The sequence below is a fragment of the Manis javanica genome, chromosome 3 (assembly GCF_040802235.1).
Source record: "Manis javanica isolate MJ-LG chromosome 3, MJ_LKY, whole genome shotgun sequence".
Lineage (NCBI taxonomy): Eukaryota > Metazoa > Chordata > Mammalia > Pholidota > Manidae > Manis > Manis javanica.
In genome coordinates, this window is record NC_133158.1 from 18,422,067 (window position 1) to 18,447,617 (window position 25,551).

General features: G+C 41.0%; 1 protein-coding gene across 4 annotated transcripts in view; it reads right to left on the reverse strand.

The window, feature by feature from the left end:
- Nucleotides 1-2,664: 2,664 nt before the first annotated feature.
- Nucleotides 2,665-25,551, reverse strand: part of EIF4E3 (eukaryotic translation initiation factor 4E family member 3) — a 49,247-nt gene continuing 26,360 nt past the window's right edge. Inside the window, exons 3-8 of one of the 4 annotated variants that reach the window (XR_012128962.1) lie at nt 25,230-25,324; nt 23,541-23,601; nt 20,813-20,879; nt 17,054-17,209; nt 12,643-12,800; nt 2,665-5,980 (exon numbers count right to left, since the gene is read on the reverse strand). Coding sequence is in view for 2 of the 4 variants with exons in the window: in XM_037019210.2 (XP_036875105.2) it covers nt 14,959-15,008; nt 17,054-17,209; nt 20,813-20,879; nt 23,541-23,601; nt 25,230-25,324 (429 nt within the window). In the remaining 2 variants the exon portion in view is untranslated. Of the gene's footprint in view, nt 5,981-7,806; nt 10,357-10,626; nt 12,801-14,755; nt 15,009-17,053; nt 17,210-20,812; nt 20,880-23,540; nt 23,602-25,229; nt 25,325-25,551 lie in introns of those variants that run through there. The other 3 variants (XR_005061546.2, XM_037019211.2, XM_037019210.2) reach the window with 3 other exon arrangements.

Genomic DNA, 25,551 nt, shown 5'->3' on the forward strand with positions numbered 1-25,551 from the left:
GCACGAGAGAGGGGTGAGCAGGCAGGGACAGAGGCAGAGGGCTGTAGTCACCAAAACCCGGGCTGGCTGAAGCCTGGAACGCATGTGTTCAGAGGAGAGAGGAGGCCCTGGAGCCAGCTCATGGGGGGAGGCACACTCCTCGGTGTATTTCGCTCATTGCTGGACTTTAAAACATACAGCTTTAAATTATTAAGCATCCTGGAATGCCACAAACTTTTGAAAACTGCCTGTCAGGATCACAAAAATACTTGGAGGGAGGATCTTCAAACCAAGTGTCAGAAGTGAGAGATGGGCCCGCGTGACCCCACTTCACTCCACACGTTTATCAACCATCAGTCCTCTGGGGGGGGGGGGTGGCACAGCTGTGCAGAAGGAGATCCTACAAACTTATAACACAGGAGCACAGGGTATCTAGATTTGTGTATTTTGCCTACATATTAAAGGAAAAAACTGTTGGGGCTTTCTTTCCAAAATTATGATATAAAGGTATGAACCCTTCATTTTCTGAAGACTTTTTGGGAAGACATAAAGCACACCCAGGGCAGTTAGGGGACCATATTTTGTGCAACTGCAATTCTACTAAATATAGAAGGCAGAGCAATCACATGAAGGATGCGAGCAGTGTCCTCGGATGCTCCACAGAACAGGCGGATGACAAAGCTGCTAAGAGGGTTTTGCATCGAAATCCTGAGCTCCCCGATTTAGCAGAAGGCTTATTGCACTCTCTCATGAGTGGGTTGCCGGAGCAGGCCCACAGCAGTTGGATTTTGAAGCCCACTACTTCACCTTGTCTGAGGCCTGCCTTAAAGGTACATAAATCCCCAGGACTCGGGGAGTTTCCTTTTTAACCAGGTAGAAGTAAATTTACTTATCCAAACTCAGGCTAGCTCTAACTCCGGCCAGATATCGCAGGCCAATTTCTTTTCTTTTTAAACCTTATCTTTGCGGCAGAAACATAAAAGGGGAGACCCACAAACATTTCAGATTCATAACATATTACCTCCTCTAATTCTAAGCGGAAACTTTGTTCTTGAGAAGAGGTGAGCATCTACTAAAAAAAAGTCATTTTCTGTGTCAGGAGGGCTCCCCGAGCACTCGGTCGCAGCTGAAATGTGTTTTAATAAGCCCTTTCTCCTTTACAAGCTCGGCTTGTTTTCAGCAACATCCCACAGCCGAGCAGGGAGGAAGATGGCTCTCGGATATCCTTTTGTTACTCTAATCAGAGCCAGAAGGGCCGTTCTGACTTTCAGGCCTGGGGGAGTTGTAGTTCTTTTGTATCCATCTCATCCAAGAAATCAAGTTTTATTAATTTGTCATCAAGGAAAACGTGCGATCCACTCCGAGCCAGGCCTTTGAAGTGGAAGGATGAACTTGGGCTGCAAAAGCCCAGGTCAGCGGGCAAAGCAGCCGCGGCGCCTAATCGAGCAAGTTCTCCTCTGCAGAGGCGCCTGCTCTCACGCGTAACACTTTCAAAATGGAACAGGACAGAAAATACCTTCTGCATCATGCACAAGTGTTCAGAGCTGGACTGCTCCCTGTCCGAGGTCTCCTTTTGTTTACTTTAACTTTGAAAAGAGAGTTATCCGGGCTACAACGCAAGAGAGACCCAGAAAGCAGGCAGCCGTGCCGCAAAGCATGGGGGTGAGAGGATCTGACCTCCTGCCAATCTTAAAAGACCACTTCGAGGGGGAGAGTCCAGAGGGCTGAACTCTGGTGTCAGCACGTGCTTCTGGAATGAATAATCGGGAGGGGTCTCCAGATGGGTCATGGGACAGATGCTCATTTAGGACCCTCTGGTCTTGTTAACCTGCAGTTAGTGTAATTTCCAAACTGTTGAAAATACATAAGGTAGTGGCCCCCAGATATTATATAATCCTAGACTGAGTGTCATATTTCTTGCTCAGATGCTATATATGCTTTATAAAGTATTGCAGGGCTTTTAAAAATTACAGAGTAAGCAATCTTTAGACATTCCACAGTGTTAAGAATCCCCATATTTAACATGTTGGGGCACAGGTCTTTTTTATGATGGCTACCCCTCAGGTATATACATAAAGACACAGTGAATTACTGAGCAGAAGTCAAGGGCTCACTTGGCTTTTAAAGGTGTTTCAAAAGCACCAACAAATTATAAGCAGCCTTTGTGGTTACTGAATTCAGCGTCAACACTATTAGAGAATTTTAAAACAATAATGAGATTAGTGAAAACTCTGTGTTGGAAATGCAAGGATATTTTCACTCAAAAAAAAAAAACCCTCTGGTTATGACAACATTCAAACATACATTGAGTTTATAGTACAGATCGGTATGTGGAACTTGAAGATGTTTAAAGATATACTTCCTGCCTTTCTTTTGGTCTAAGGCTCAAGAGTTTTAAGGGTCTTTAGCAATCCACTAAACTGTAAGCCCCATGGAGAAGGACAGTGTCTTTTGCTTATTTTTGTAACCCCATTGCCTAGCACAGTTATTCAATAAGTACTTGTTGAGTGACTGAATCAATTTCTTCAGCTATATTAATGCCTATTAACTTTCCTCAAAGGTATCCAGGATTAAACAGGGTACTCCTGGGAGCCTCCCACAGTCCTCCAAGGATAAGTTCCAGCACCATAGTGGACAATATGGTATCTCTGGCTTTCAACAAGCATTTGTTCAGCCTGGACAACATTTCATCAACGGAACATCCTTCTTTTATTCCTGAGTAATACTGGCAATAACAGTCTTATAAAATAATTAATTGGAAGATTCACTCCAGTTCTTCGGTTCACAGCAAACTGACTCAGAAGTTGGGGATATAGAGCTCAAGAGAAGGAAAGCAGGTTGGGCTGCCCCGGTGTGGTGAGACAAAGTAGACAGACCAGTAAAGGAGCAGTTAAGGGAAGGAGTGAGTTTGGCCAGTGTTACCACCCACAACTTGCAGGGCCTCCAACAAGATGACTAGAAAAATACCTCAGGAGGAAAGTGCAAAAGGTTCACTGGATCAGTTCATTCCCTTTACTGTATAGACGAATGACTACAGTCAACTAATGGAAGTACACTTTACTAATTCCCTCCGTGAGCCAGGTGCTGATCTGGATGAGTAAACAAGGTATCTGCTTCTAAGGAGCTGTACCTTCTACCCTTCTACAGATGACAGTGGGGGATCTGAGATGAGTAACTTGCTCAAGACATGAGAAAAGGGGCTTTCAACCCAATAAAGCAAATTCAAAACTAAGCTCTTTGCATTATGCTAGCATGCTTCCCCTCTAATTGCTGACATCCAAGACTATGTTGAACATCCCAGAGAGACTCAACTCAGACAGAATCCCAGTCTCCTACCAAGAGCACCAGACCTTTTATCAGGATACCAAACACTGGGGTCAAGAAAGCAAGTTTGATCTCTGCTCTTCTCCTTTCCAATCACTGGTAGAAGCATTTGCAAACACAAATAAGTTAAAGGTCACCAGTAAGAAACAGATGAGGGATTTTGTATGATCCATCTGTGCTGGGATAATCCAGAATTGGCCGTGAATATGTTGAAGGGCCTACACTACACCAGTAATTCTTTTTCACCTGCCATCCACACCAGTCAAATGTGTTATTCTTGTACATTCTTTGGAGAAGGGTGTTAGGCATGTGTATCTACAGATTGGGCGCTCAATAAGTGAGACAGAAAAGCAAACTTCAAGTATAAATTCTTAAATTCCCAGTTAAAAACCTTGAGGAAATAAGCAAGTGGATGAGAGTGTCCTAGTTGTAAACTGGTTTCGAGTCAAATCTGCTCATGCGAAATTGATGCAAAGAAGCGGATTAGAAAATGTGTACTTTTCCACATAAGGTATGGAATAAAGGAAAGATCGTTGATTTTAACAGCCAGAATATTTGGAGATCAGCCTGCAACTCTGCCACCAACTGCCTGTGTGACAAACAAATGCTTTATACTTTCTGGGTCATCTCTTCATCTGCAAAATGAAAAGGTTGAAGTAGGCCAGCAATTTTTCAATCTTTTCCTTAAAGCTACAGATCCTTTCCTTAAGAAACAAACTCTGAGAAGGAATCTCAAAAGTCTTACACACTGGAATTCTCAACTCCCATCGAGACATCCTAGCATTGGGAGAACAGGCTGGAGCCACATGGCTTTAGATGCACCTTGGCTCTGAGACGGACTGGCTGTGTGACCTTGGGCAGGTTACTTCACCTCGTGGAGCCTCGGTTTCCACGTTCAGGAAATGAAGACAACAATAACAATGCCTACCTCATAGGGTTCTGGAGAGAAGTGAATTAATCTGTCTGCTTAGGTGGCATGGAACTCCAATATACATTAGCTATTATTAGTATTATTATCACTGATATTTGAGCTAGGAACAGAGCTGCACACTACAACAGAAGTATGTCAAACTGCGTGGTAACTGGCTAATGGGGATAGCAGTTGCTTACAGAGCATCATTCTGCACTTTTCATGTACAGGGCTCATAAAGAACTTTTCTGAACCCAACCTTCATAAGTACAGGAGCTTCTGGATATATATTTGCGTGATAAAACCAGAAAGAAATACAAGGAAGTGCTTACTGCAAGTCAGGGTCATGGTTATTTTAGAAGGGAAGGCGGGGGTCGGGACTGGGAGGGGACCCATAAAGGGGGGTCTTGGTGGCTGGCAAAGTTCTATTTCTCCACCTGGGTGCTCCTGCAGAGTGTTCTCCTTATAGCAATTCACTAACTTACACTGTTTTGGGTGGTTTTCTGTATCTTTGTTTCAGTTTATAATAAAAAGGTTTTGAAAGTGGTATTTCATAAAAGAAAACAAATGAGTATATAAATTATGCCCACTGGCTTCCAAAATGTTAACATTTTGCCATGCTATTCATGTCAGTATGGGTATGTTATTGTTTTACCACACTTTAAAAAATACTTTAAAAAAAGAAAATTTTACAATAGGAGCTTTGTTTGCAGTATCTTAGTATTTCTGTGGAACCGGCCACCTGGAGAACACTCTTTGAAAGCCAACAGACTTCTGTTAAAATTTTATTTATGATCCCATGATGTTTGTTTTCTTTTTAAAAAAAGAGACTTTCTGAAAATCAAAGTCTAGTCCTTCATACATTGACTATTTTCATGAAATACCAATTATTTTTACCTTAAAAAGTGAACATTGCTTCAGTGTTTAACCTTTATTCCCATAACTCTCCAGGAAAACTGAGCTACAAAACCCCCGAATTTCCTAAGATCTAAAAGCTTCCTCTATGTTCGTGCTTTCTAGAATTCTATATGGGCAAAAAACAAATGATTTAAGTTTGCCAAGTACAAGAGGAAACTGGGGAGTAAGAGCTTGTCCACATCTTTGGTCTGAGAGAAGCACGCACGTTGAACCACACCATCTGTGCAAATGGTACCACAGTTCAACGTGCTTATGATTAGAAGGGCTTATGATTTATGCTTGCTAGTTAAATATGCTTATGATTTGAACTTATTTTCTCTGGCAAGAAATAAGCTAGTCAGCAGCATAGCACAGCCAGATGATGGGAAATAGATACATATTTCAATGATATACATTTTAACTTGCTGAGCCTTGTAAGCACTACTGTTTTCTTTTCTTCTTAGTAACAAAAGACCTATCATCCTGCAGGATTCCAGAGATGTTAAAAAATACATTCATTAATGAAAGTAATTTGAAGTTCTTTTAACGGCAGTTGCTACCCTGAAAGGATCACTGGGGTTGGCCTCTAAAAACTGTATCTTCTGTGGGAAGGCAGACGTTACGCTTATAAAACAATGAAGAACACATTTCCAAAAGTGCATCGATAACCACTAGATGATAACAGTTCCCATGGAATACATGGCAGCAGTAATCACACTCAAATATGAGAAGGCGATATTAGGAAATCTTAAGGCCTTCAGAATGTTATCTTCTGCCCTTCAAAGACTTCATTCAATTTGCTGTGTTAAAATTAATTGGGCATCACATACATAATCCTGAATGGTTTGCTTCCATGGTAAGAGAGGAAGTCTGCAGATAAATGGGAGAAAATAAGAGTTTGCTGTTTATTTTGTATTTGTTTTGAAAGGGATATATGAGACAGCCAAAAAGGAAGAATAAATTCGCTTTCCTTGGCTAAATGGAGGGCAACTGTATCTTTGGGGCAAATGAGAGGACAAATGAGAAACAAGAATAATTGACTTACTCTAAAATGAAACTATTCTTAGCAAAGGGTAACAAAAAAGAATTAAAACAAGCAAAATGTGTTTTCTAAGAGATCAAGATGAGCCCTAGCACCAAATATGTTCAACTGGGGAGTATAAGAAACAGAAATAGCTGCTTCCCGTCAGAGTGCCGTAGATGACCAACCCACTAAGTGTTAGCACCCCAGGGGCCTCGCTGCATTACAGGTGGACAGTTTGAACATGTGCTGGGATAAAACAGGACTATGACCATCGCTATACATACACTAGGAACCTAATTTAGATGAAGCCATGTGGTTAATAAAATTGCCTGAAATTTTAAACCCGAGGGAGGAGAATGACATTTCTATATTAGAGAACCCAAATACTGAGTGAAAATCAGCGGCAACAGATTACAAATGCTCTCAATACAAAGCTCTATAAACGAATGAACACAAACAAATCCCATATTGTTGTGACTTAAAAAAGGAGGGAACACAAATCCACAGCATCATGGTCCCAAATTAGAGAACTGCAAGAACATTTGCAGGAGAAGTCTAAACATTTGTCCTGAACACATAAATCACTATCTTTTCAAGGGAGAAAAGCATAGTCTAGTCTTACCTGATTGCTGCAAAAGGCTGGAATAAAAACTACTGACTTATAGAAGCGACTTTCAAATGTATCTGAACATCAAACACAACACACGATATAAAATAAAATAACTAGGACAGAAAAGTTTTCAGTCTGACCTTAAAAATACTGAGCAAATCACTAGATGAAGCCAGATCAAAAGGAAGGGTATTACACCAGCTTGTAGCCATATGTGGGAGGGCCCCAACGGTACAGGGCACAGATGGTATACCATGGGGAGGAGGCGGGGGGTACAGGCAGCTCCAAGGCACAAGGCAAATAAACCTGCTTCAACTTACAGGTAAGACAGCCTGAAAGAATGAATCATTTTGAATGCAATTGATAAGAATTTAAATTTGAGACAAATGGTGCTAGATAGCCAAGCTAAAGGGTGCTATCACTAGGTGAAGCACTGAAATCCTTCTGTGCAATAATTTATATAAAACTAAAAGCTCACTGAGGGACATACATTGCAGAAGGATGGAGTCTTACTATTAAATGATTACTGAGAAGATGCTTAAACCATTTAAAAAAAACTACACAGTCGCTGTAAGCCATATTACCTAAAGCTGAAGGAATTGGGGATGAACTTAATGTATGCTAACAAAATTTACATCTCCATTTGAAGACACAAACCTTATTTTATAAGCTTATTAAAATGCTCAGGGTCCTTTAATATTCTCTATTCATCACATAATGGAAAGTGCTAACATTAAAATTTTTGCCTTCTTAAACCTTTATATGTAAAAAGACAAAAAGCACCAATAATTCTCTATAGAAAACTCAGCAACATTCATATTTACTTACTGCTCATTTTTCTAATGCACAGTCACCAGTTTAATGAATCTCAAACCCTGGTTCCAAAATAAAAGCTTAAGAAAAATTCTTGGGCTTCAACAGTAGAAATCGAAATTTACATAAAGAAATCCTGTAATTTGTTCACTGAGTTGGTAACATTTTTCAGGCAACAATCAAAACAAAAACCTTTAGCACAGACTCCTTCAACCTCATGATTTCTGAAGGACACAAGAGCACAGAATATCCAAAAGGCTATTTTATTGGATATTCTAATAACACATATATACAATGGGATTCCAAATATTAGTAGCAATGGTGAACAAAAATTGACCTCACAATGACTTGCTTATCATTCACATGGGTAAGGGAATACTTACTTGATTTTTTTTTTGACACTTCTGTGAATTAAAGAATCCCTCCATTTTAGTAACAGCTTTACTAAGTTACGTCCAGGAGTGACAGTTTTAGTGGAAATTCATTCCCAGCCTACTCTGATAGTCATTTGAACAGTTTTGAGTTATTTTACATGCAATTTTATAGCTCTATAATGTTCATTTAATCTTGTTCAATGATGCTGAACCCCAGATGCCATAAGATATTATAGAAAAGTAGTTACCGCACATATGGAGTAACTACTTTTTCTGAACATTAATTTCTTTTCTCTTAACAGGCTGAAATGGTATTTAGAAAGAAAAAAGCCACCACTCTGTATTAAAGGTTTTATGTCATGGACTTCCAGAGATGGGCTACTCAATACTCCTGTGGTCCTAGCCATAAAGTTTTGTATTTATGAGCTTCAACTGCTCAAATCTTAGTCATAATGGCTTTCTCCAAGCCCCTACATGGTGGTTGGTATACAGTTGAATCAGGTCACCTGAAAAAGCTCAGGGTGAGAGGCTGCCCTTATGTGTCATATGTGGGAGGTGGATAGAGTCAGGAGTTCTTAAAGGGAGGTCTGAGGACCATCCACATTAGAATCACCAGGGGACTTGCTAAAAAGGCAGATATCTAGACCTCCCAAATCTACTGAATCATAATCTCTAGAGTTGGGGGTTGAGAAATTTGCATGTTAAGTAAGTACCCCAGTGATTCTTCTGCATGCTAAGGGGTGAGAAGCACTGGTAGATGATCTCGAAGGTCCCTTCCACTCTAATATTCAAAGAGTCTGTGAGTTTTCTTTTAAAAATGGAGTTGTGTCAGCAGGGTGAGTTATCTCTACAATACAAATGGTGACTTTTAGCCTGCATGAGCTGACCTAAATAAGAAGTGTTCTAAGATTTTCATGCACAGGTAACAAGAAAACAAAAACTGAACAGTATAATTGGATGTGTAAGGACTCTTAATTGGGCTTTCTCCTCGTTGGAGTAGAGGGATAACCCACTCTAGTTGCTACACAGGAGCATAGGTACCAAGGGCTTGTGACCACACCTCTGTTACTATCTTTTTCCTCCTCACCTCTGATTCCTCTCAGTAGTTGGGGCAATTATCCAGGCTTTTACAATCCTGAGTCACCAAATTCTCCTGTCATTTTTAGTAACCCTGCATATATTCTTTTAAGAAATAAACTACCTACAGGCAGTCCTCTACTTTTCATTTGTAATGAGTGAAATCTTACAGAAACATACAATATAGGAAAGGGGAACAGTAGACATATTTTTAAAGGGGAGTTCCATATTTAGAAAGCTAAAATAAAAAAAATCAAACTCTAATTTTACTTCTCCCTTTGGGCACAATATTTGATGAAATATTTCTGGTATTTCCTATATGCTAGTTTATGTCATTCTCTTCATAACTACTTATAGGCTCAATGAAAACCTAACATTTGAGACTTCTAAAGCACATCCAGAAAGTTCTATCTTTAACACATTTTTATTAGGTTATAGGTGAGCTAAACTTCTGTTGGTACTGTCTAAGCAAAGTTTTACAGAACCATAAGAGCAAAATGTAGGAATATCTTAAAATAATTTACACAAACATAGCTGGACAAATTAGGCTGCCGAGCCAGAACCGTTGGCTGGAAAGCAGCGCCACCATGTGATTGCTCCAAATGTTGTCAGTTTTGTGTAAGTACAGCAGTTGGGATACCCTAAGAGTTGAGTGTCTCTTAGCAAAGGCACACCTCCAGTCGTAATGAGCTTATTTGCAAACACCAAACTATAACCGAGAGAGAGGCAGAAAATGAGGGCTATTTATAGCAAGGACACCTGATTATGTACAGGCCCATTGGTGGCCAGATTGGATCAGATATTTAGAGCTTGATGGGGGCGTTCTGGGGTTAGGTTGCCAGGCTTTGAGTGTTCTCTGTTTAAGGAAGCCTGGACTGGGACGTAGCCTTCAGACGTCAATGCCCAGCTCTGTTGCTTGCAAGCTCCATGTCCTTTCACAAGGGACAGGTCTGGTCAAAGCTCTGTGGGTAGATAGCACTTTGCATGTATCTGTGTGTATGCTGTACACAAGAATTCAAGAAGAGAGTTGAGAAGTTTAAAGTTAACTATTCAAAGTTTACTAGAGTTGTGTTTTCCTTTTTGTGCCTTTTTGGCCATCGATTTTACATGGCAAATTTAATAGCCACTTTATATTAAATATACAGACTGGCTGTAAACTATACACCCTCATTTAAGAAATGTGAAAAAGTGATGGCCACGGAGGGAAAGGAGTAAGTCGGCACTTCAGGAAGAGCTTATGAAAGGAAACTGAAACGCAGACCAGATACTTTAAAGGGAATTCTCCATCCTTATGTAAAGGGTGTACACATCCCAATGAAAGCAAACACCTGTGCTCTGATAGCCGCATCTGGAATAAGGGAAGGACAAAGAGCACATGAGTTTTGATCAGAGGCCCTGGCTTTCCATCGCACACACTGAAGGGGGACAAAGAGAAGGAAGTGCGCCCTCTGGTTTCCGTATGGCTCTATGCGGGGAACACAGTTTGCAGCTGCAAGGACTTGGCTGAAGAAAACACACATCTCCTGCAAGCTCTTCCCTTCCCTACACTGGCCAGGCTGGGTGCCCTGGCCCTGACATAAAGGTCACAGGCCCCACAAAATATGTCCTCAAATCTCAAAAGAGTATTAGCTGGTTTAATCCAAGAAGGTAATGAGAGCCTTTCAAGCTGATTAAATCAGCTTAATTCATACAAAGTCTATGATGAATGAAATATTCAATTAAAACAATTTCCAAAGAAAAATCTGACAAAATCCTCTTCTTAAAGTCACTTGGAAGATAGTTCTTAACATCTGGCAAGCTAAATCCTCACAGCTGGTATTTTCCACAGGGTCACAAAAAGTTGACAAGTTCTCTGGGGCAAAAATCTGCTTTGGGTGTTAAACCATGTTCCGTGATCATAAACAATAGAAACTAGTAAACATTAATGGGAGGCCTAACATTCCTATTTATTTTTTACTTCAAAAGCTACATACATGCAAAAATTGAACACATCATCACAATGCTTTAAATAAAGTTCAAAAATAAAGATACTTCAAAATCTACTTAGGGAAATAGATGACAATTATAGTGAAGATAAGTCAGTGATCCTTTTACTAATCTATCTGAAAAACAATTTAAAAAAATTTTGAAATTCATGTTCAGAATTTTTTAAATCCTTGAATAATTTAAAAACAAGTTGGATGTTAGTATGACGTTTAGAGAAACAAGTTCCAAGCTTTTGAAAAATGAGTCGGATATCTTTATACCTCATTTTAAAATCACTGAAGAAACTTAAGCTTAGAAACAAAGCAGTTTTTTAAGACTATGATCATTGTTACTATGGTTGATGTGCTTAGTAATGCAAGTGACGGGCACAGCTTTTATAAACAGGTATTACTGGAAGTCCTTTGAAGTGTTTGAATGGGGAATTTTATTTACAAACACGGGTTGGAGGTCTGAAGTAGCCTTCCCTCTCTCTGCTAATCAACACTGCAAGAACAATTAAAATCCTGGGTATAATGAAGCTGGGTGCCCGGCTCCTTCCTGCAATGCCTAAGCACACCCGAGCTCCTCTGGCTTCAAGGAAAGCCAGTGAGAGCAAGTGCCTGCCAACGGCCCTGCCCTTTTCAGGTAGAAGCAAACGGAGCGGGGGCAGAGTCAAGAGGGGGCAAGGGGCCCTTAGGAGGCTCAGTGTTCCAGACGTGGCCAATTCCTTCTACCAAGACCAGTGTTTCTTTGGTAACATAATACGGTATATACCAACAATTCCAAAAATGAATGCGAGCAGAATGTACTCAAAGTTCAACTTTGCGCATGTTCCCATTCATCCTGGAGATCACATTAAACTTGCTGCTTCTAAATGAAAAAGGCAGGGTTTGAAAGCTGCTCAGTCTGGGAGACTATCGATTATTGGAAATGACATTTAATATGAACAATTAAAATATCATCTCTTTAAATCAGAAAATATAAGACTTCCTATTGGGAGAAATCCCTTGCCACCACTCCAAGCCTTCCTTTGACAAGATCAAATTGAATTCTAGTTAGAAATATTTCCACAGAGGGTCCAAAAACCTAAGCATTTGATTTATATCCTGATACTCAATTCTGATTACAGTTCCCATGTTAGGCGACCCAACTATTATCTTCCTTTTATTGCTAAGAAAACATTTTTAAAAAGGATAAAGAAAAGATGTGTGTGCTGTCAGTGCAAACTCAGATTAAGTATGGTTTTTCTTTTCCCTGGGACAGAAAAAAAATCAAGGACCAGTGTAGTTTGTAGGAATGTGTCATAACAAATAATCAAAAAAAAAAGGTTTCACCACACTAGTATTCCTCCACGAATGGTGTGGTTTTCAAAGCAGTACTGTCATGATTGTGCAAGTCTCATTAACTAGGTAGAGCAGTGCTACTTAAAAAGAGACCAGTTTCTTGCACCTCAATGAAAGGGGAGTGTAGGAGACAATAATTAGACTGAATAAAGAATTTAAAAGGGGGGGGGGGAAGAAAGAAAAAAACCAAAGTCAAAGGAATACAGAATTTGGTAAGAAAATTTGAAAAAAGCAAGTAATGTGACGGTAGAAACCCAAACCATCTCCCCCCACCCCACCTGCCACTTGGAGTCCTAATTGCCCAATCTGCACGGACAGAAACCCACTCTAAATTGACCAGCATGGAGCTTCGGCAAGTCTTCTCTTCACTCTCCCTCCTGTTAAGACCGTTTCCAAAACCAATCAGCAAAGGACAAAGAATTCTTTACAGAGTGCAATTAGTGTTTTCCACGTCCACCTTCAAAAGCATGATGCTCTTCATGGGCTAAAGGACAGAAAAAAAACAAAAAAAAGAAAAAAAGGAAAGAAAACTTTAAGCAAAGGATGGGGCAACCCTCCTCTAAGGCATCTCATTCAGTTTCCCCCAGTGCTGGCAAAAACTCAAACAACTTTTTGTGCCAATAAGTTAGCTAAGGCATGCATTTTCTGAGAAACGTAATAATGAAAATTAAAACAAGGAATAAACAAGCAATGGGCATGCCGCCTATTTCTTCTTGCTGTGCCGGAGAGGATGAGTAATCCGACAAGCTGATGAGAAGACGTGGGGCTGCAAGCAAACGCGGCTGGGCAAAATGTGCCCCACTGCGTGCATGGGGTGGGGCCTGACGTCACCCGGACAGGGCCATTCACAAGCCTATCTTTAAAAGTAAAATAAAATAAAAATAAAACAAAGAACAACACAAGGGTGGTAGTGATCGTAGTATGTTCCTCCCCCAACCTCTGAATACCCTTTGTGGGAAATAACATTTCCTAAAATTGGTGGGTCTTTTATTTTTCCAGTCATGTTTGTTTGTTTATTTGTTTCCCCAGCCCGACTGTCTGACTTGCAAAATTGTTAATGACAATTAGGAACTCTAGAGTAAAAAAATTACACAATCAAAAATTTTTTTCCAAGTGTTACATTTTTAGAGAGTGGAAGTGGGAAATGAGAGCAGAACATTTCCGCCAAGGCAAAAGGCCAAGTTTGAAAACTTACTTCCTGGACTCAGTTAAGCATCATCATGAAGCAAGGGCAGCTCTCCTTTCAGGTGGAAAAGTCCCTGTGGCTTGGGTCTGATAAATCCAAGGGTAACTTAGGACCCCCTGAATGTGGCCCCCCGCCCGACAGGGAATGATGTGCTAGGAAGGCACAGACCGGCTGGCCCATTCCACCTGCCAAGTCTCTCCCAACTTTCTGTTTTTAATAGGGACTAAATGCTTCAAACTGGTGTGGGCTGTATGGTGGGAGGTGGGGGGGTGGGACCGTAATCCCTCTGGAACATGCTGTTCACCCCTAACTGCTATTCCCTTGAAAGAAACGCCGGGGGAAGCGCACCTGTGGCTCCCAGGGTTCCCTCAGGTCGGCCAAATTCCTAAGGGCAGCCTGCAATCCCAGCTGGTCCAACTGATCATTTCTCGCATGTACAACTTAATAAATATTTCACTTTTCATGATTTTCTTTTTAGGAAAGATTTTTAGGGCAGACACTAAAGAAAACATGGTCTACTTTGCAATAAAATACACATGGCAGCTGGGTCAAGACCTCTCAGTGATGCTTAGGCTCCAGATTATAAATGAAGAGCTATGAGCTGTCCAAAGACATTTCTTACTTCTAAGTGCAAGGGACTGTCGGGGGTGGTCCTAGGTGAGAGCCTGAAACACTACCATTTTATGGGTTACAGAAATAGTAGAACAGAACATTCAGAACTAAGAGCTCTGGAAAACAGAAGTTCTGTTAGCCTTAGGTTAGCCTTGGTAGAAAGGGAATACAGAAATGCTTGAACCCAGGAGTCAGTGAACTTTTTCTGGAAAGGGGCAGAGAATAAATATTATAGGCTTTGTAGGCCATAGGGTCGTTGTCCCAACTATTACGTCTACTGTGGTAGCACTAAAGCAGCCCTAGACGGTATATACACAAACACGCATTGATAGGTGCCCATACACTTGATCTGTAAATTGTATTTCATGCAATTTTCACATGCTACAAGACATTGTTCTTCTTTAGATTTTTCCCACTATTTAAAAATGTGAAAACCATTCCTAGCTGCAGCCCATACAGAAGTAGGTGGGGAGGGGGCAGATTTGGCTTGAGGTTCATAGTTTGCCAACCTCTGCTCTGAGCATTTGTTACATCAGAAAAGATGTCATTCAGCTGCTCTAAAGAACCTCACAGAACTGGGGGCAGGGGGCATGTCACTGTTCATGATGAGTCAAATAACCGATCTGGATCCAAATCATATGCAACTTTTCAACAGCCCCATCCTCAACCATCCTGCTGGAGGCCTTGACCGAATATGTTCGGGCTCTTCCTACACGGAAAATCTGCCATGTCACCTGACTTCTGTACACGGGCTAATACTTACACCAGGATCCCATTAACGAGACAGAGTAAAAGCATGGAGTTGGCCATTTCCAACTTAGCTTACCCTAGGACCTGTTCTTCATCATGCTCTGAGTAAGATTTCTGCCCAGACCTTATTTTTCCAAATCAATTCTGCAACACACAGTAAATAACCCTACTGAGTAAAGGACTGCCTGCTTTACATAAAATAAAGAAAATGGCTTGTTTTTTCCAATTTGGATTTTTATGTGAATAAACTTTGAGTTCTTAAAATGTTAATTTATGCCATTGAAATAGAAGAGCCATAGCCAGTTCTGCGTCGTTCACAAACTTCACAATGGCGTCTATCTTTATGGTGTCTATTTGATTTGATTCAACTGGCCACATGGCCACGTTCCCTACTTTTGCTTGGCTTTGTCTTCCCAGTGCTATTACAGCAGCTAAGCAGGGATGTGTCCTTGTTCAGTCTGACCTGATGGCTGCTGCCTGGACAGACAGCCTAACACTCTGCTGGCCTCATCATCTGCTGACTCTCAGATCATGTTCAACCTGCTGCTAACCAACATGTCATCTGGAAACATAATCAAAGAATTCTGAAGTAGAAGGAACCTTGGAGATCATGTAAGACCAACCTTCTCAATATTTAGATGAGAAGGTGAGAGAATAGGAAGGTGTGACTTGCTCGAGGTCCCACTGTGGAAGTAGGGCAAAAATCCAGAGTGCCTGACTTTAATGGTTCCAAATGGCTTTTCTCCTGTTTTGAGTCAAATGTGGAGCCAGTTCAAAGGGAGTAAAGAACGTTCTAGCCCCATTCATAAGTGGCAATGAGACGCTTCTTTGTGGAGAGTTTCTGCTGGAGTTAGTCTTGTGGAATAGAAAAAAAAATGGAAAGACCCTCAGCGACCTTTCAATTAATATTTGGCTTGAAAGTACAATGAATGTTCCCCAAGGAATGAAAATAACATCTACAAAGGTGCAATTTCCACACTGCACGGCCAACAGGTGACCTCTACAGTGCCATCTTTCTTTTCATTTTAACTTTCATTTGAAATTCAGAAGCTAAGCATCTACTGAATTATCAGCAGGCGCAAAGAAGTCTCACTGCTTAAAATCAAAATCATCAGGCCCGTGATTGTATAATTCCTTAGAGGGAGGCCTTAGTTTCAATATCCTCTATCATATGAGAACAATCAAAAAAACAAAATTTGATCTTTTTTCCCTCCTTTTTGGCAAGTGGTCAGGAAAAGCAAAACAGTAGTAGGTTGAATTTCAGCAACTCTAAGATGCAAGTTCCCCACCCACTACCCTACATTTGAGGACCCCGGAATCAATCATGTGTCAGAGTTTAACTGGGAGCCTTTCATTTTCTTTCTTAGTACAACTAAAAATTAATACTTACCATCACCTGAATCTTAGATTCAGTGAAATACTACATTAAAAAAAAAACTGGGATATTGACTCTTGGAATAGCTTGGGAAGTGGGAAATTTATCACGTATGTTGTAGGGCCGTCAATCCTTTTCTCTAACTCAATGTTAAAAGTGTAACCCAGTTCGATCTCCCGAACACTGGTTGAATAGCATTAAGCTGTTTTCATTATGAAAACGATGACTTTCTCAAAAGAGCACACAAAGGCAATGAACATGAATCATGATGCAATGGGTCCACACACCTATTCATACTGTTAACATTTCACCACTACATGTGAATTCTCTTTCTGTTCTGTGTCACAGCCATCCGTAATGAGGGAGTATTAGCATTTCAGTGGAACATTCAATCATCCCTGGGCTCAGAATGAGTTCCTCCACAAATACAGATGTCATACATTATAAATTCCTGTTTATGAAGGGATGATTGAGTATCTACCTGCCAGCTCATATAATAACATTTTTGTTACTGTTGCTACAAATAGAAGGTAATTTCGTCTGAGAATGACAAATTTAAGATCAGCTTTTAAATTTCTAAAATAACAAATACAAGATGTATCTCCTTTTCTGATTCGTGCAACAGTCAAATCTCATTTTAGTACCTGAGGCTAAACTTGGCTTTAAAAAAATATAGGCTCACGTGTGTGTTACTGAATTATTTTCTGGATTATAGAATTTCAAGTGATTCTGCCTTCATTCACCTCATTTGCAACAGTTTCTAAAAAGTGTGATGCAATAAGCTAGAAAGTAGCAACTGAAATGAAGCACTTACGTTTATAAAATACTGCTTTAAAAGATAGGTGGGGCAGAAGTTCATAGATCTTTTCTAAAATTGTTGCTTCACCCACCAAAGAGGCATTTACATTCCAGACTTGGACGACGTCTTCTCTGTCCCGAACACTGACGCTAACTCCTATTACTTCGTCATCTGAAGGAAAGGCAGGGAAAAAAGATGTGAGTGATCATTTCAAGTCTGCCTGCGTTGTTTTTTAAGTACTTATCATTTCACCTGTATGTTATGGACAAGATGATAACAAGGTGGCACGAGAGACTCCAAAATAAATACTATTTCTAAAGGGGAATTGTTGGATGAAAATAAATTAGCAGCAAAAGCTGTAGCAGCCACATCACTGATCCAGGGACTTAGATAAACAAAATGTTCCAGCCAAGCAAATTTTCCAGATAAGTGATTTACCCTTTTGAACATTCTACCAAAGCCTTTTGACAATTTCTTACTCTGTTTTGATGAGAGCTTTTCTAAAATGAGTTGCATAATGCTCTGCCCTCTGAAAGCCAAGTGAACTCAAATGAACTTTTCCTCGATGCTGGACTGTCTTTGTTAAGAACAGCAAGTATTTCTCCTGACATCCTGCCAAGAGTTTAGAGATCTTAGGGTGACTCGTGCTATCTGCCCCAACAAACTGGACCCAGATTGTGTGATCTGAGTGGCTCGTTCAGCCTTTTTGTGATTTGCTTGTCTGCTACTTTCCTATTCATTCTTCCTGTTTTCTAGTGCTTCTCCCTAGCCATCCCCCTTCTGGGGTTTTGGCATTTTAACTGTGGGCTTGAGAATCAATGACCATCTGTTAGCACAGTATTTAAAGAGTAAGTATCTTCTGAGTGTGCTGTGACAGCACTTCAGTGAATGGACGTTAAAGCATTTATCTACACTGATTAATGTAGACCTTTCTTTTAAAACTAAATTTTGGATTTCGGGCCGCCTTGTAGATATTTGAAACCAGTGGTTGAATGAGGATGACTTGATGTATTGCCATAATGCTCCCTCGCAGCCACTTTGTGGACATTAATCGGCACCAAAACAATAGGGACAAGGGCTTGTGACTTCCACTTTACGTGCTCATGACATATTAATGGAATAGGGACAGCTCTCTGCATTTGTACACACAGCATCAAAAAGTCAAATGCAAAAGATGACTCTTATCAAAATTAGGAAATTTTGCTTTAGTTACTCTTCTCGCTCAGTTTTCCTAATTTGCTGTGAATCTGTGCATCTCAATATTTCTGACATCAGATTTTCCAATTGTCTTCTGGAGGTTAAAATATTCTAGTATTTAGATACAATTTAAATGAAGACACGTCCAAATTACTAATGGAGTTCACCTTCAGTAAAGTAATTTCTCTCTTCCCTCCTTCCTTCCTTGTCTCCTTCCACCTCTTCCTTCTGTCCTTTTCAAAATGAATTTGATCCTGGCTAAATATGTATGACTTGACAATAAATGACTCCACTTACATAAATGTTTGGGACCAGACAAAACCAGCTTATGGTTACTCAGAAGTTAGGATGGTAGCCACCTTTGGGAGAAAGGAGGGCCAGGAGGGATTCTGGGGGGCCAGTAATGTTCTGCTCATTGGCCTGGATGCTAATTAGAGGGATTTGTTTACTTTGTGAATATTTATCAGGCTGCATGCATTTGAGTTTGTGTACTTTTCTGTGTACATGTCACATTTAAACAAAACTTTATAAAGAAAAATAAAGATCATGGCCATCCATGCAAACTTACTATCCCATAAAGAACTTTGTTTCACATATAGGTTTCTTATTTTTTCATTTACACCTTCAACGCATACTTGCTAGAGCTCAATGTAAATATTATGTGAACATAAAATCATCAAGTAAGGAGGGGAGCTTTGCAGTTTACCACTTTCAAGAATAGCCATGAAGACCCCAGATTAGCCTTCTAGGGAAATGCCAACATTCTCCAGAGTTTTGGTATGGTATTGCCCATTTCTACGCTACTGGTCACAGATTGCTATAACTGAGGGATGCTAAGTATGCTGAACTGGCAATATTTCAGTCTGGCTTGGCTTTTGGTAACCAGACGTAGCCAACGAGCACAGCAATTTCAGAAATGTCATGGCAAGAAGGCTGCAACTCTTAGGCAAAGATGAATCCATCAGCAAACATGTAATACTTATAAAGAGAATCAACCAGCAAAATGCTGATGACTTTAGGGTGCTGGCAGTCAATGTAAGACAATAGAGCCAGGAGGAGCCCCTGGTTAAAGTAGGGGCACAAACTTCCAATTATAAAATAAAAAAATCATGGGGATGAAAACTACAGCACAGGGAATACAGTCAATAATAATATAATATCTTTGTATGGTGAGAGATGGGAACTACACTTTTGGTGAGCATATCGTAATGTATATAATTGTCGAATCTCTATGCTGTACACATGAAATCAGTAGAATGCTGTATGTCAACTATATTTCAATTAAAAAAAAAAGATGGGGGAAGTAACGCCCAGAGAAATTATCTGACTTGCTTCAAGTGGCAGAGCTAGGTTAATGGAAGAGCCCCGGGTTAATAGTTAATGGTGTTCTCATTTCCTAAGTCAACCACAGAACAATAGGTCTTCTTTACTCATTCCTGGCTATTTATTATTACTTAGACTATTTTCCCTGGTGCCGGAAATAGGAATAATTCATACAGAAAACTTGCTCTCCCAGGGATTTGTGTTTATAATTATACCGAAGGACACATTTTTAGCTGCATACTGTGAAGCTGGTAACTACTCCCTATTAAAACAGAAGAAATCCGTTCTTTCAAGACAATTTCTTCTTAACCCAGGTTTTCCCTTAAGTGATTATGGATAAGCAGTGTTGTGAGAAGTAATGGAGACAAAGTAGAATTACTGAAACTGCTAGTGAGATGGACGTGAAGCTTGCCATGGCACTGGCGGGCCCCACCGGGGCTCCCGAGGACCAGAGAGTCATCTCAGAAGTCTGAGGGCAGATTAACCAATACCAATAAATTTTTAAAAAATCTTAACTGAAAGCTGAGCAGGAAAAATGTTATTCTAAATGGTACCTCAGACGCATTCAGAAGGAACTACCCAAGAAGCAAGTGAAACTCTGAACAATCAATTCAATCCTCCTCTTTGGTTTCATGATAGAAACAAAGCAAAGTAAAACTACTCACAGAGGCTCTCAGAAAGTCACTCAGTATTTGAAAATGGTCTCCAAGGTGAAGTCCTGAAGACCTTATAATGTAGCCTCAATTGTGGGGTCCCAGAGCATCCCTCCCTCCCCTGTGTAAGTCTCTGAGCAGGGCATCAAGAGAGGAACAGGACGACGTGGGGACAGACGAGAGATAGAAAGGACTGACCCTCCCTAACGACACACTTCACTAGACCCAAAGGTGCTTGCCCCCTCTGAAGAACAGGAATGGGGAACCTACACAAATTGCGTTACTAGACCAACTGTTACTGCACTCTCGTTCTTTTTCCCTCTTAATGTTGGCCAGACATTTGTGGACACTATTAAAATAAAGCTATGGGGGAAAAATATGCATATGCACACATGCATATACATATAATATACACATACATACATACACATGTAACTCTAAGTGCCTCGCTCACATGGAGAAAACCTAGGTTGCTTCAGTTACAGAACAAACAACATCAATACAGACAGAAAGTCAAACACACAAGAACAAACTTGTGCAAGTAACAAGCAGGAGCCGCACACACACGAGCAGGGATGAGCAGAGCTGTGGGCTGTGTTACCTGCAGCGGTACAGTCTGTGAACTGTTCCCCGATAGTCGCCAAGAGCAGCTCTTTCCAAACTGTGGACTGGTGGGAAAAGAACAAAAACAAAAAAGCAAAAGAAAACCAAAAAAAAAAAAAAAGGCAACAACGATACAGATATACTTTTAGACAATTGTCGTAAGAAGCTAAATAATAAATAATAAATAATTTCTTCAAATCCACACGTACTTTCTATGCCCATATATGAAACCCACACAAATTGTGTTAGCAGCCCAACTGTTTTAATGTAGCCTCAATTGTGGGGTCCAAAACCCACAGATGTCTCTAAATCACAGGTGGAAACCCTCTCCACAGTGGCATATATTGTATTGTTTTATGAATAACTTTACCCAGACAGATACAAGTGATTCAAAATCACAAACTTTGCATCCGTTGATTTGTGTCCAAAGTCACAAAGCTCATCTCTAGTGAAACCTTAGATGATGTTCAAAGGAAGCAGGGGGCCGTGCATTCAAATGACCTGTAATTTTCCAATTTCTGTATCGTTCACAGACTCACAATGTATCAGCTGGTTCTATTTGCATGCTATGAGTAAAATCTTTCTCTTGAAAACCCTTTCTTCTGTTTTTCTTGCAGTTTATATGGTACTTTAAAGGTGACACAAGTGAAGAGGCCTTAAGGAAATGTCTGGTTTACTGAATACCTGGGAATTGCAAATTTCCACTCCAGGTGCATGGTTTGTGCTAAGGGGTGGAGCTTTATGTGTGCATTCATGCATTTCCCTGGAAGAGTTAGCACATGCTCTGGGCTACCTCCTATCAGTGAGAATGACGGGAGGCCCTTCTCCAGATCTCCTACCACCATCCAGCATGCACTCAGGTTCCTGGAAGCCAAACAGCCCATCCTCTTCCTTCCCCTTAAGAGGTTCTTGGTCCCATTTTATCTCCTCTGCCATAGGTCACAGGCTCTGAAAGCTCCCAGAACTGGGTGCAAATCCTGATGGGCTGCTTAGTGCCCGTGACCCAGGCCAGGTTATCAACCTCACGCAGCACCAGTTTATTTAGGGGACCGGGAAAAAAAATAACAGGGCCGACCTGCCAGGGTTGTTGTGACTGTTCAATTAGTTAACAAATGTGTTCAAAGGGCTTAGCACTGTAACTGCAACATAAAGGACTCCACATTTCCATAAAAAGCTGTGTGTTTGCTGTAGGCCAGGTACTCAATACATATTAACTATAATCATAGTGTTTGTTATTATGTTCCAGTGAGTTGAAAGCAGCCCTAGCTGAATTTTTAACCAAGACGAGGAGTTAACCACTGTGACCTTTCCCTCCCAAGAAACGTTTTCTCTTCTCTTTCCTAGACCCTTGCCCATTTTGGTCTTCTTGTCTCCCATCTAGAAATCGCCTCCACCTGTCCCATCTGTGGTCCCTTACATCCATTAACTATGAAGCTGAGGGTGTTGAGAGGAAGTCAGGGGAAAGGAAAGCTCCCTCCACTGTGCTGAACTCAGATGACACTGGCCTAAGAGATTTTCATTCATCACAAGCTCAGAGTGGGCTGACCTGCCCAGGACTGAGGACGCTTGTATAGATATGAAAGTGTCATTCTTTGTGACTCAAGGTGGCCAAGTGGGCTAACAAGCCAAGAAAAGACAAATGTACCTTTTGGCTACTTTTCCCCAAAGGTGGACACCATGACTGTTTCCACTAGAATTCAAAGCCTAGTGTGAGTAAATGAAGAACATGAAAAGGAAAACATCTTCTTACTGAAATTAAAAGCAACTCACAGTACCTCATTCTGTTATATTCTCTACTCTATTCTCTCTACTTTTTAAGGGGGCAGGAGGTGCTTCATCAGCCTTGCCTGCTTTGTGATTTGCTCCCCTGACATACCATGAGTGCCAAATCCCAGGCAAATCTTGGAGCTACACATCTTGAAGACAATTTGTATCTTCAGCATGTAATGCTGATCATGTCTTTACATTTGTGCTTATACGGAAATGACTCCAGCTCAGGCCTACAGGTCCCTGAGATGTTTTAATTCCTTGAGCTTATCCACATGAAAGACACCATGAAAAGGTGAGCCTGGGGAACATTTGCTCTTTCATCCATTTTCAAAGAAGCTTTTGATTTCCCAGGGCTTACAAATAGGTTTGAATGTTGGTGTTGAGTCAGGACGATGACTCAGAGCCCACTCCCTAGGATATCTAGGTCTTTGGGGCTTGGCCACAAGAAACCAGCATCCCCCTAGGCTGGTTAACCAACCAGGTCCTCATCAGCCCGAGGGAAGCTGGGCACAGGCTCACAGAAAGCCCCAAAGAATGGTGGGATATGAAGCCTGCCAAGCATCCTCGTTCTGCACACCATTGTCATGCTCAGAACTGCTTTAGTCCCCGGTGGGAGAGGGACAAGCCTGTGGAGGGAAGGGTCCTGATTCTGACCAGGTAAACCAACTCCCACAGGTTAGTTACAGTTGGGGAGGAAATGACCATCATAATCGGCCTTTCTGTAAGGTTTACAGGCACGTAGCTCTTCACACTATAACACTGTTTCTATGGAAACACTGTTTTCAAGTGGCAGTGTGAGGCAGAAAATCACCCAGGGCAGCAGAGAATTCCTCACCCCAGGTGTGTTCTGAGGCTCCCAGGCAGGGCGTCTAAAACGCACATGATGTTCATCATATCATATGGGGTCAATGGCCCCAAGCAGAGCCGGGGCTAGACAAGGATGAGGACAAACTTACCGTGCTGTCCTTGGGAACTTTCATCTTCCACACGCCACCCTTGGCATTACTCTCCTCTTCCCTGGATCAGAGATCAACATTTCAAGTTATACTCAAGGATTAAGTAGTTCTACATACATTTAGTTTAATAAGATGATATTAAAGATGAAAAAAACATAGAGCATTCTTCAGTAAACTCTCCTTTGGTCTTTTTATTGGAAACAGAAGCAGGTAAAAGAGAAAGGAAGGGGGTGGACATGGGGAAGGAAGAAAGTGGGACTCAGGGCCCACAAGGACAGGGAAGGCAGTGGGAAGCCAAGTTCTGTGCTCAAGGAGGTGGTGATGAGAGGTTGCCTAGACTATTTGGAGATGAGCAAATTAACGCAAAGGCTTCCCACGTGTGTGAAGGCCTTGGCATTTCACTACCACACTCATGATATCACCTTGGCGGATTTTCCTACCAACCCTGTCTTATACTGTCTTATATGCCTAATAGGACCTGGGCCCTAGTAGGCATCTGTTGTGTTTCCCTGTTTAGATTCTTCTCCCTCGTCTGTAAGAGAAGTCCAATTTCCCTTTAAGGAGCTACCTTCCCCTACTCTTAGGCCAGCCCCATTCTGATAGGGTTAATTCCACATCCTGGCTTCAAGGTGGGACAATACGCCAGGTTTGCCTATGAACATACAGCCTCTTCCTAGTCTTGGTGATTGGCCAGGGATGGGAAGGTGACCCACGGGGGCCAATGAGAGCCAGTCCTGGCATTTTACTGGGTCTGATGAATGCTGACATTGATAAACTTGTAGGGTGTAAGACTGGAACATATGAAAGCCATTTCACCACCATAAATGGGAGAGGCTGTCTGAAAATTAAACCAAAATAGAGAAAGGCAAAGGCAAACTGATGGAAAGCATCGGATTCCTAAAACATTTGAGTCCACAGATCTTGGGAAATCAGCCCAACCAGGGGACTTGTCAGTTACAGAGACCAAAAAAAATTCCATTTTTTTGCTCAGGTTAGGTTTCCATCATTTGCTAACAAATGAGCCAATACACATTTCCATTTTATTAATAAGTAAATAACTACAGCAGCTGAGGGACATGATGTAAGAATTTACTACTAAATGGCATCCAGCCTAAGCAAACTGGCTTACTGCCCACCACCCGCATCGCTACACCACACGACTAAGGCACACCTTCCCCTAGACCCTGGGCCATGATCTGTATCACATGCTTTCTGTCTGGTTCACGTCTTAGAGATGTCTGAGGCACTATGATCTTTGCTCAACCGTACAGCAGACTGGGATACCACATCTGTTCCCCTCATCCCCCCACAAGGCTCTAAGGCTTTTCACTCCACTGTCTAGGTCATTATTGAACAAATGAAAGAACAAACTCAAATGAAGCAACACCCCATACGATCAGATGATCGCACCTCCAGTGCACTAATGATGTCCTGTTTATAAGGAGCCTGCAACTGGGTGCCCAGTGAGGGAATGCTGAGAAGTCTATTCATCATCACAGAGCCCCATGTGAAGGGGGTAGTGGGAAGGGGTGCACTTCATAATGAAGCAATTGCTAAAATTACTGTCCACATTTTAAAATTACTGAAAGCCACTTGGGCATTCCAGGCTGGCATGAAGTAAATATTTTATGAGCTTTATGAAAACATTTCCCACCCACCTTAACCTCAAATTACATATTAGACACTTACCAAAGTGGTCGCCTCTCTCCTCTCATTAAATGATAACTACATCTCAAAGGCAGGCTAGTTACAGGAGGAATATTATTGTACACACTCCAGAAGATCTTTAAAAGAAAAACACTTTGTTTAATAGATGCAGTATTGATCAACTATACCACTAGCTTATAAAACTAATGCAGTAAAGAAAATATCAGATTTTTATTAAGTCGTATTCATTCAAAATTGGGTTTTAGTTCTAAGATTCTTTCAGATTTTCTGCTAGAAAATGTAACAAAACATTCAAGAATGTTTCTTGCTGAAGTCAGGCCAAGTTCTATGCTTCAGGAAGCTG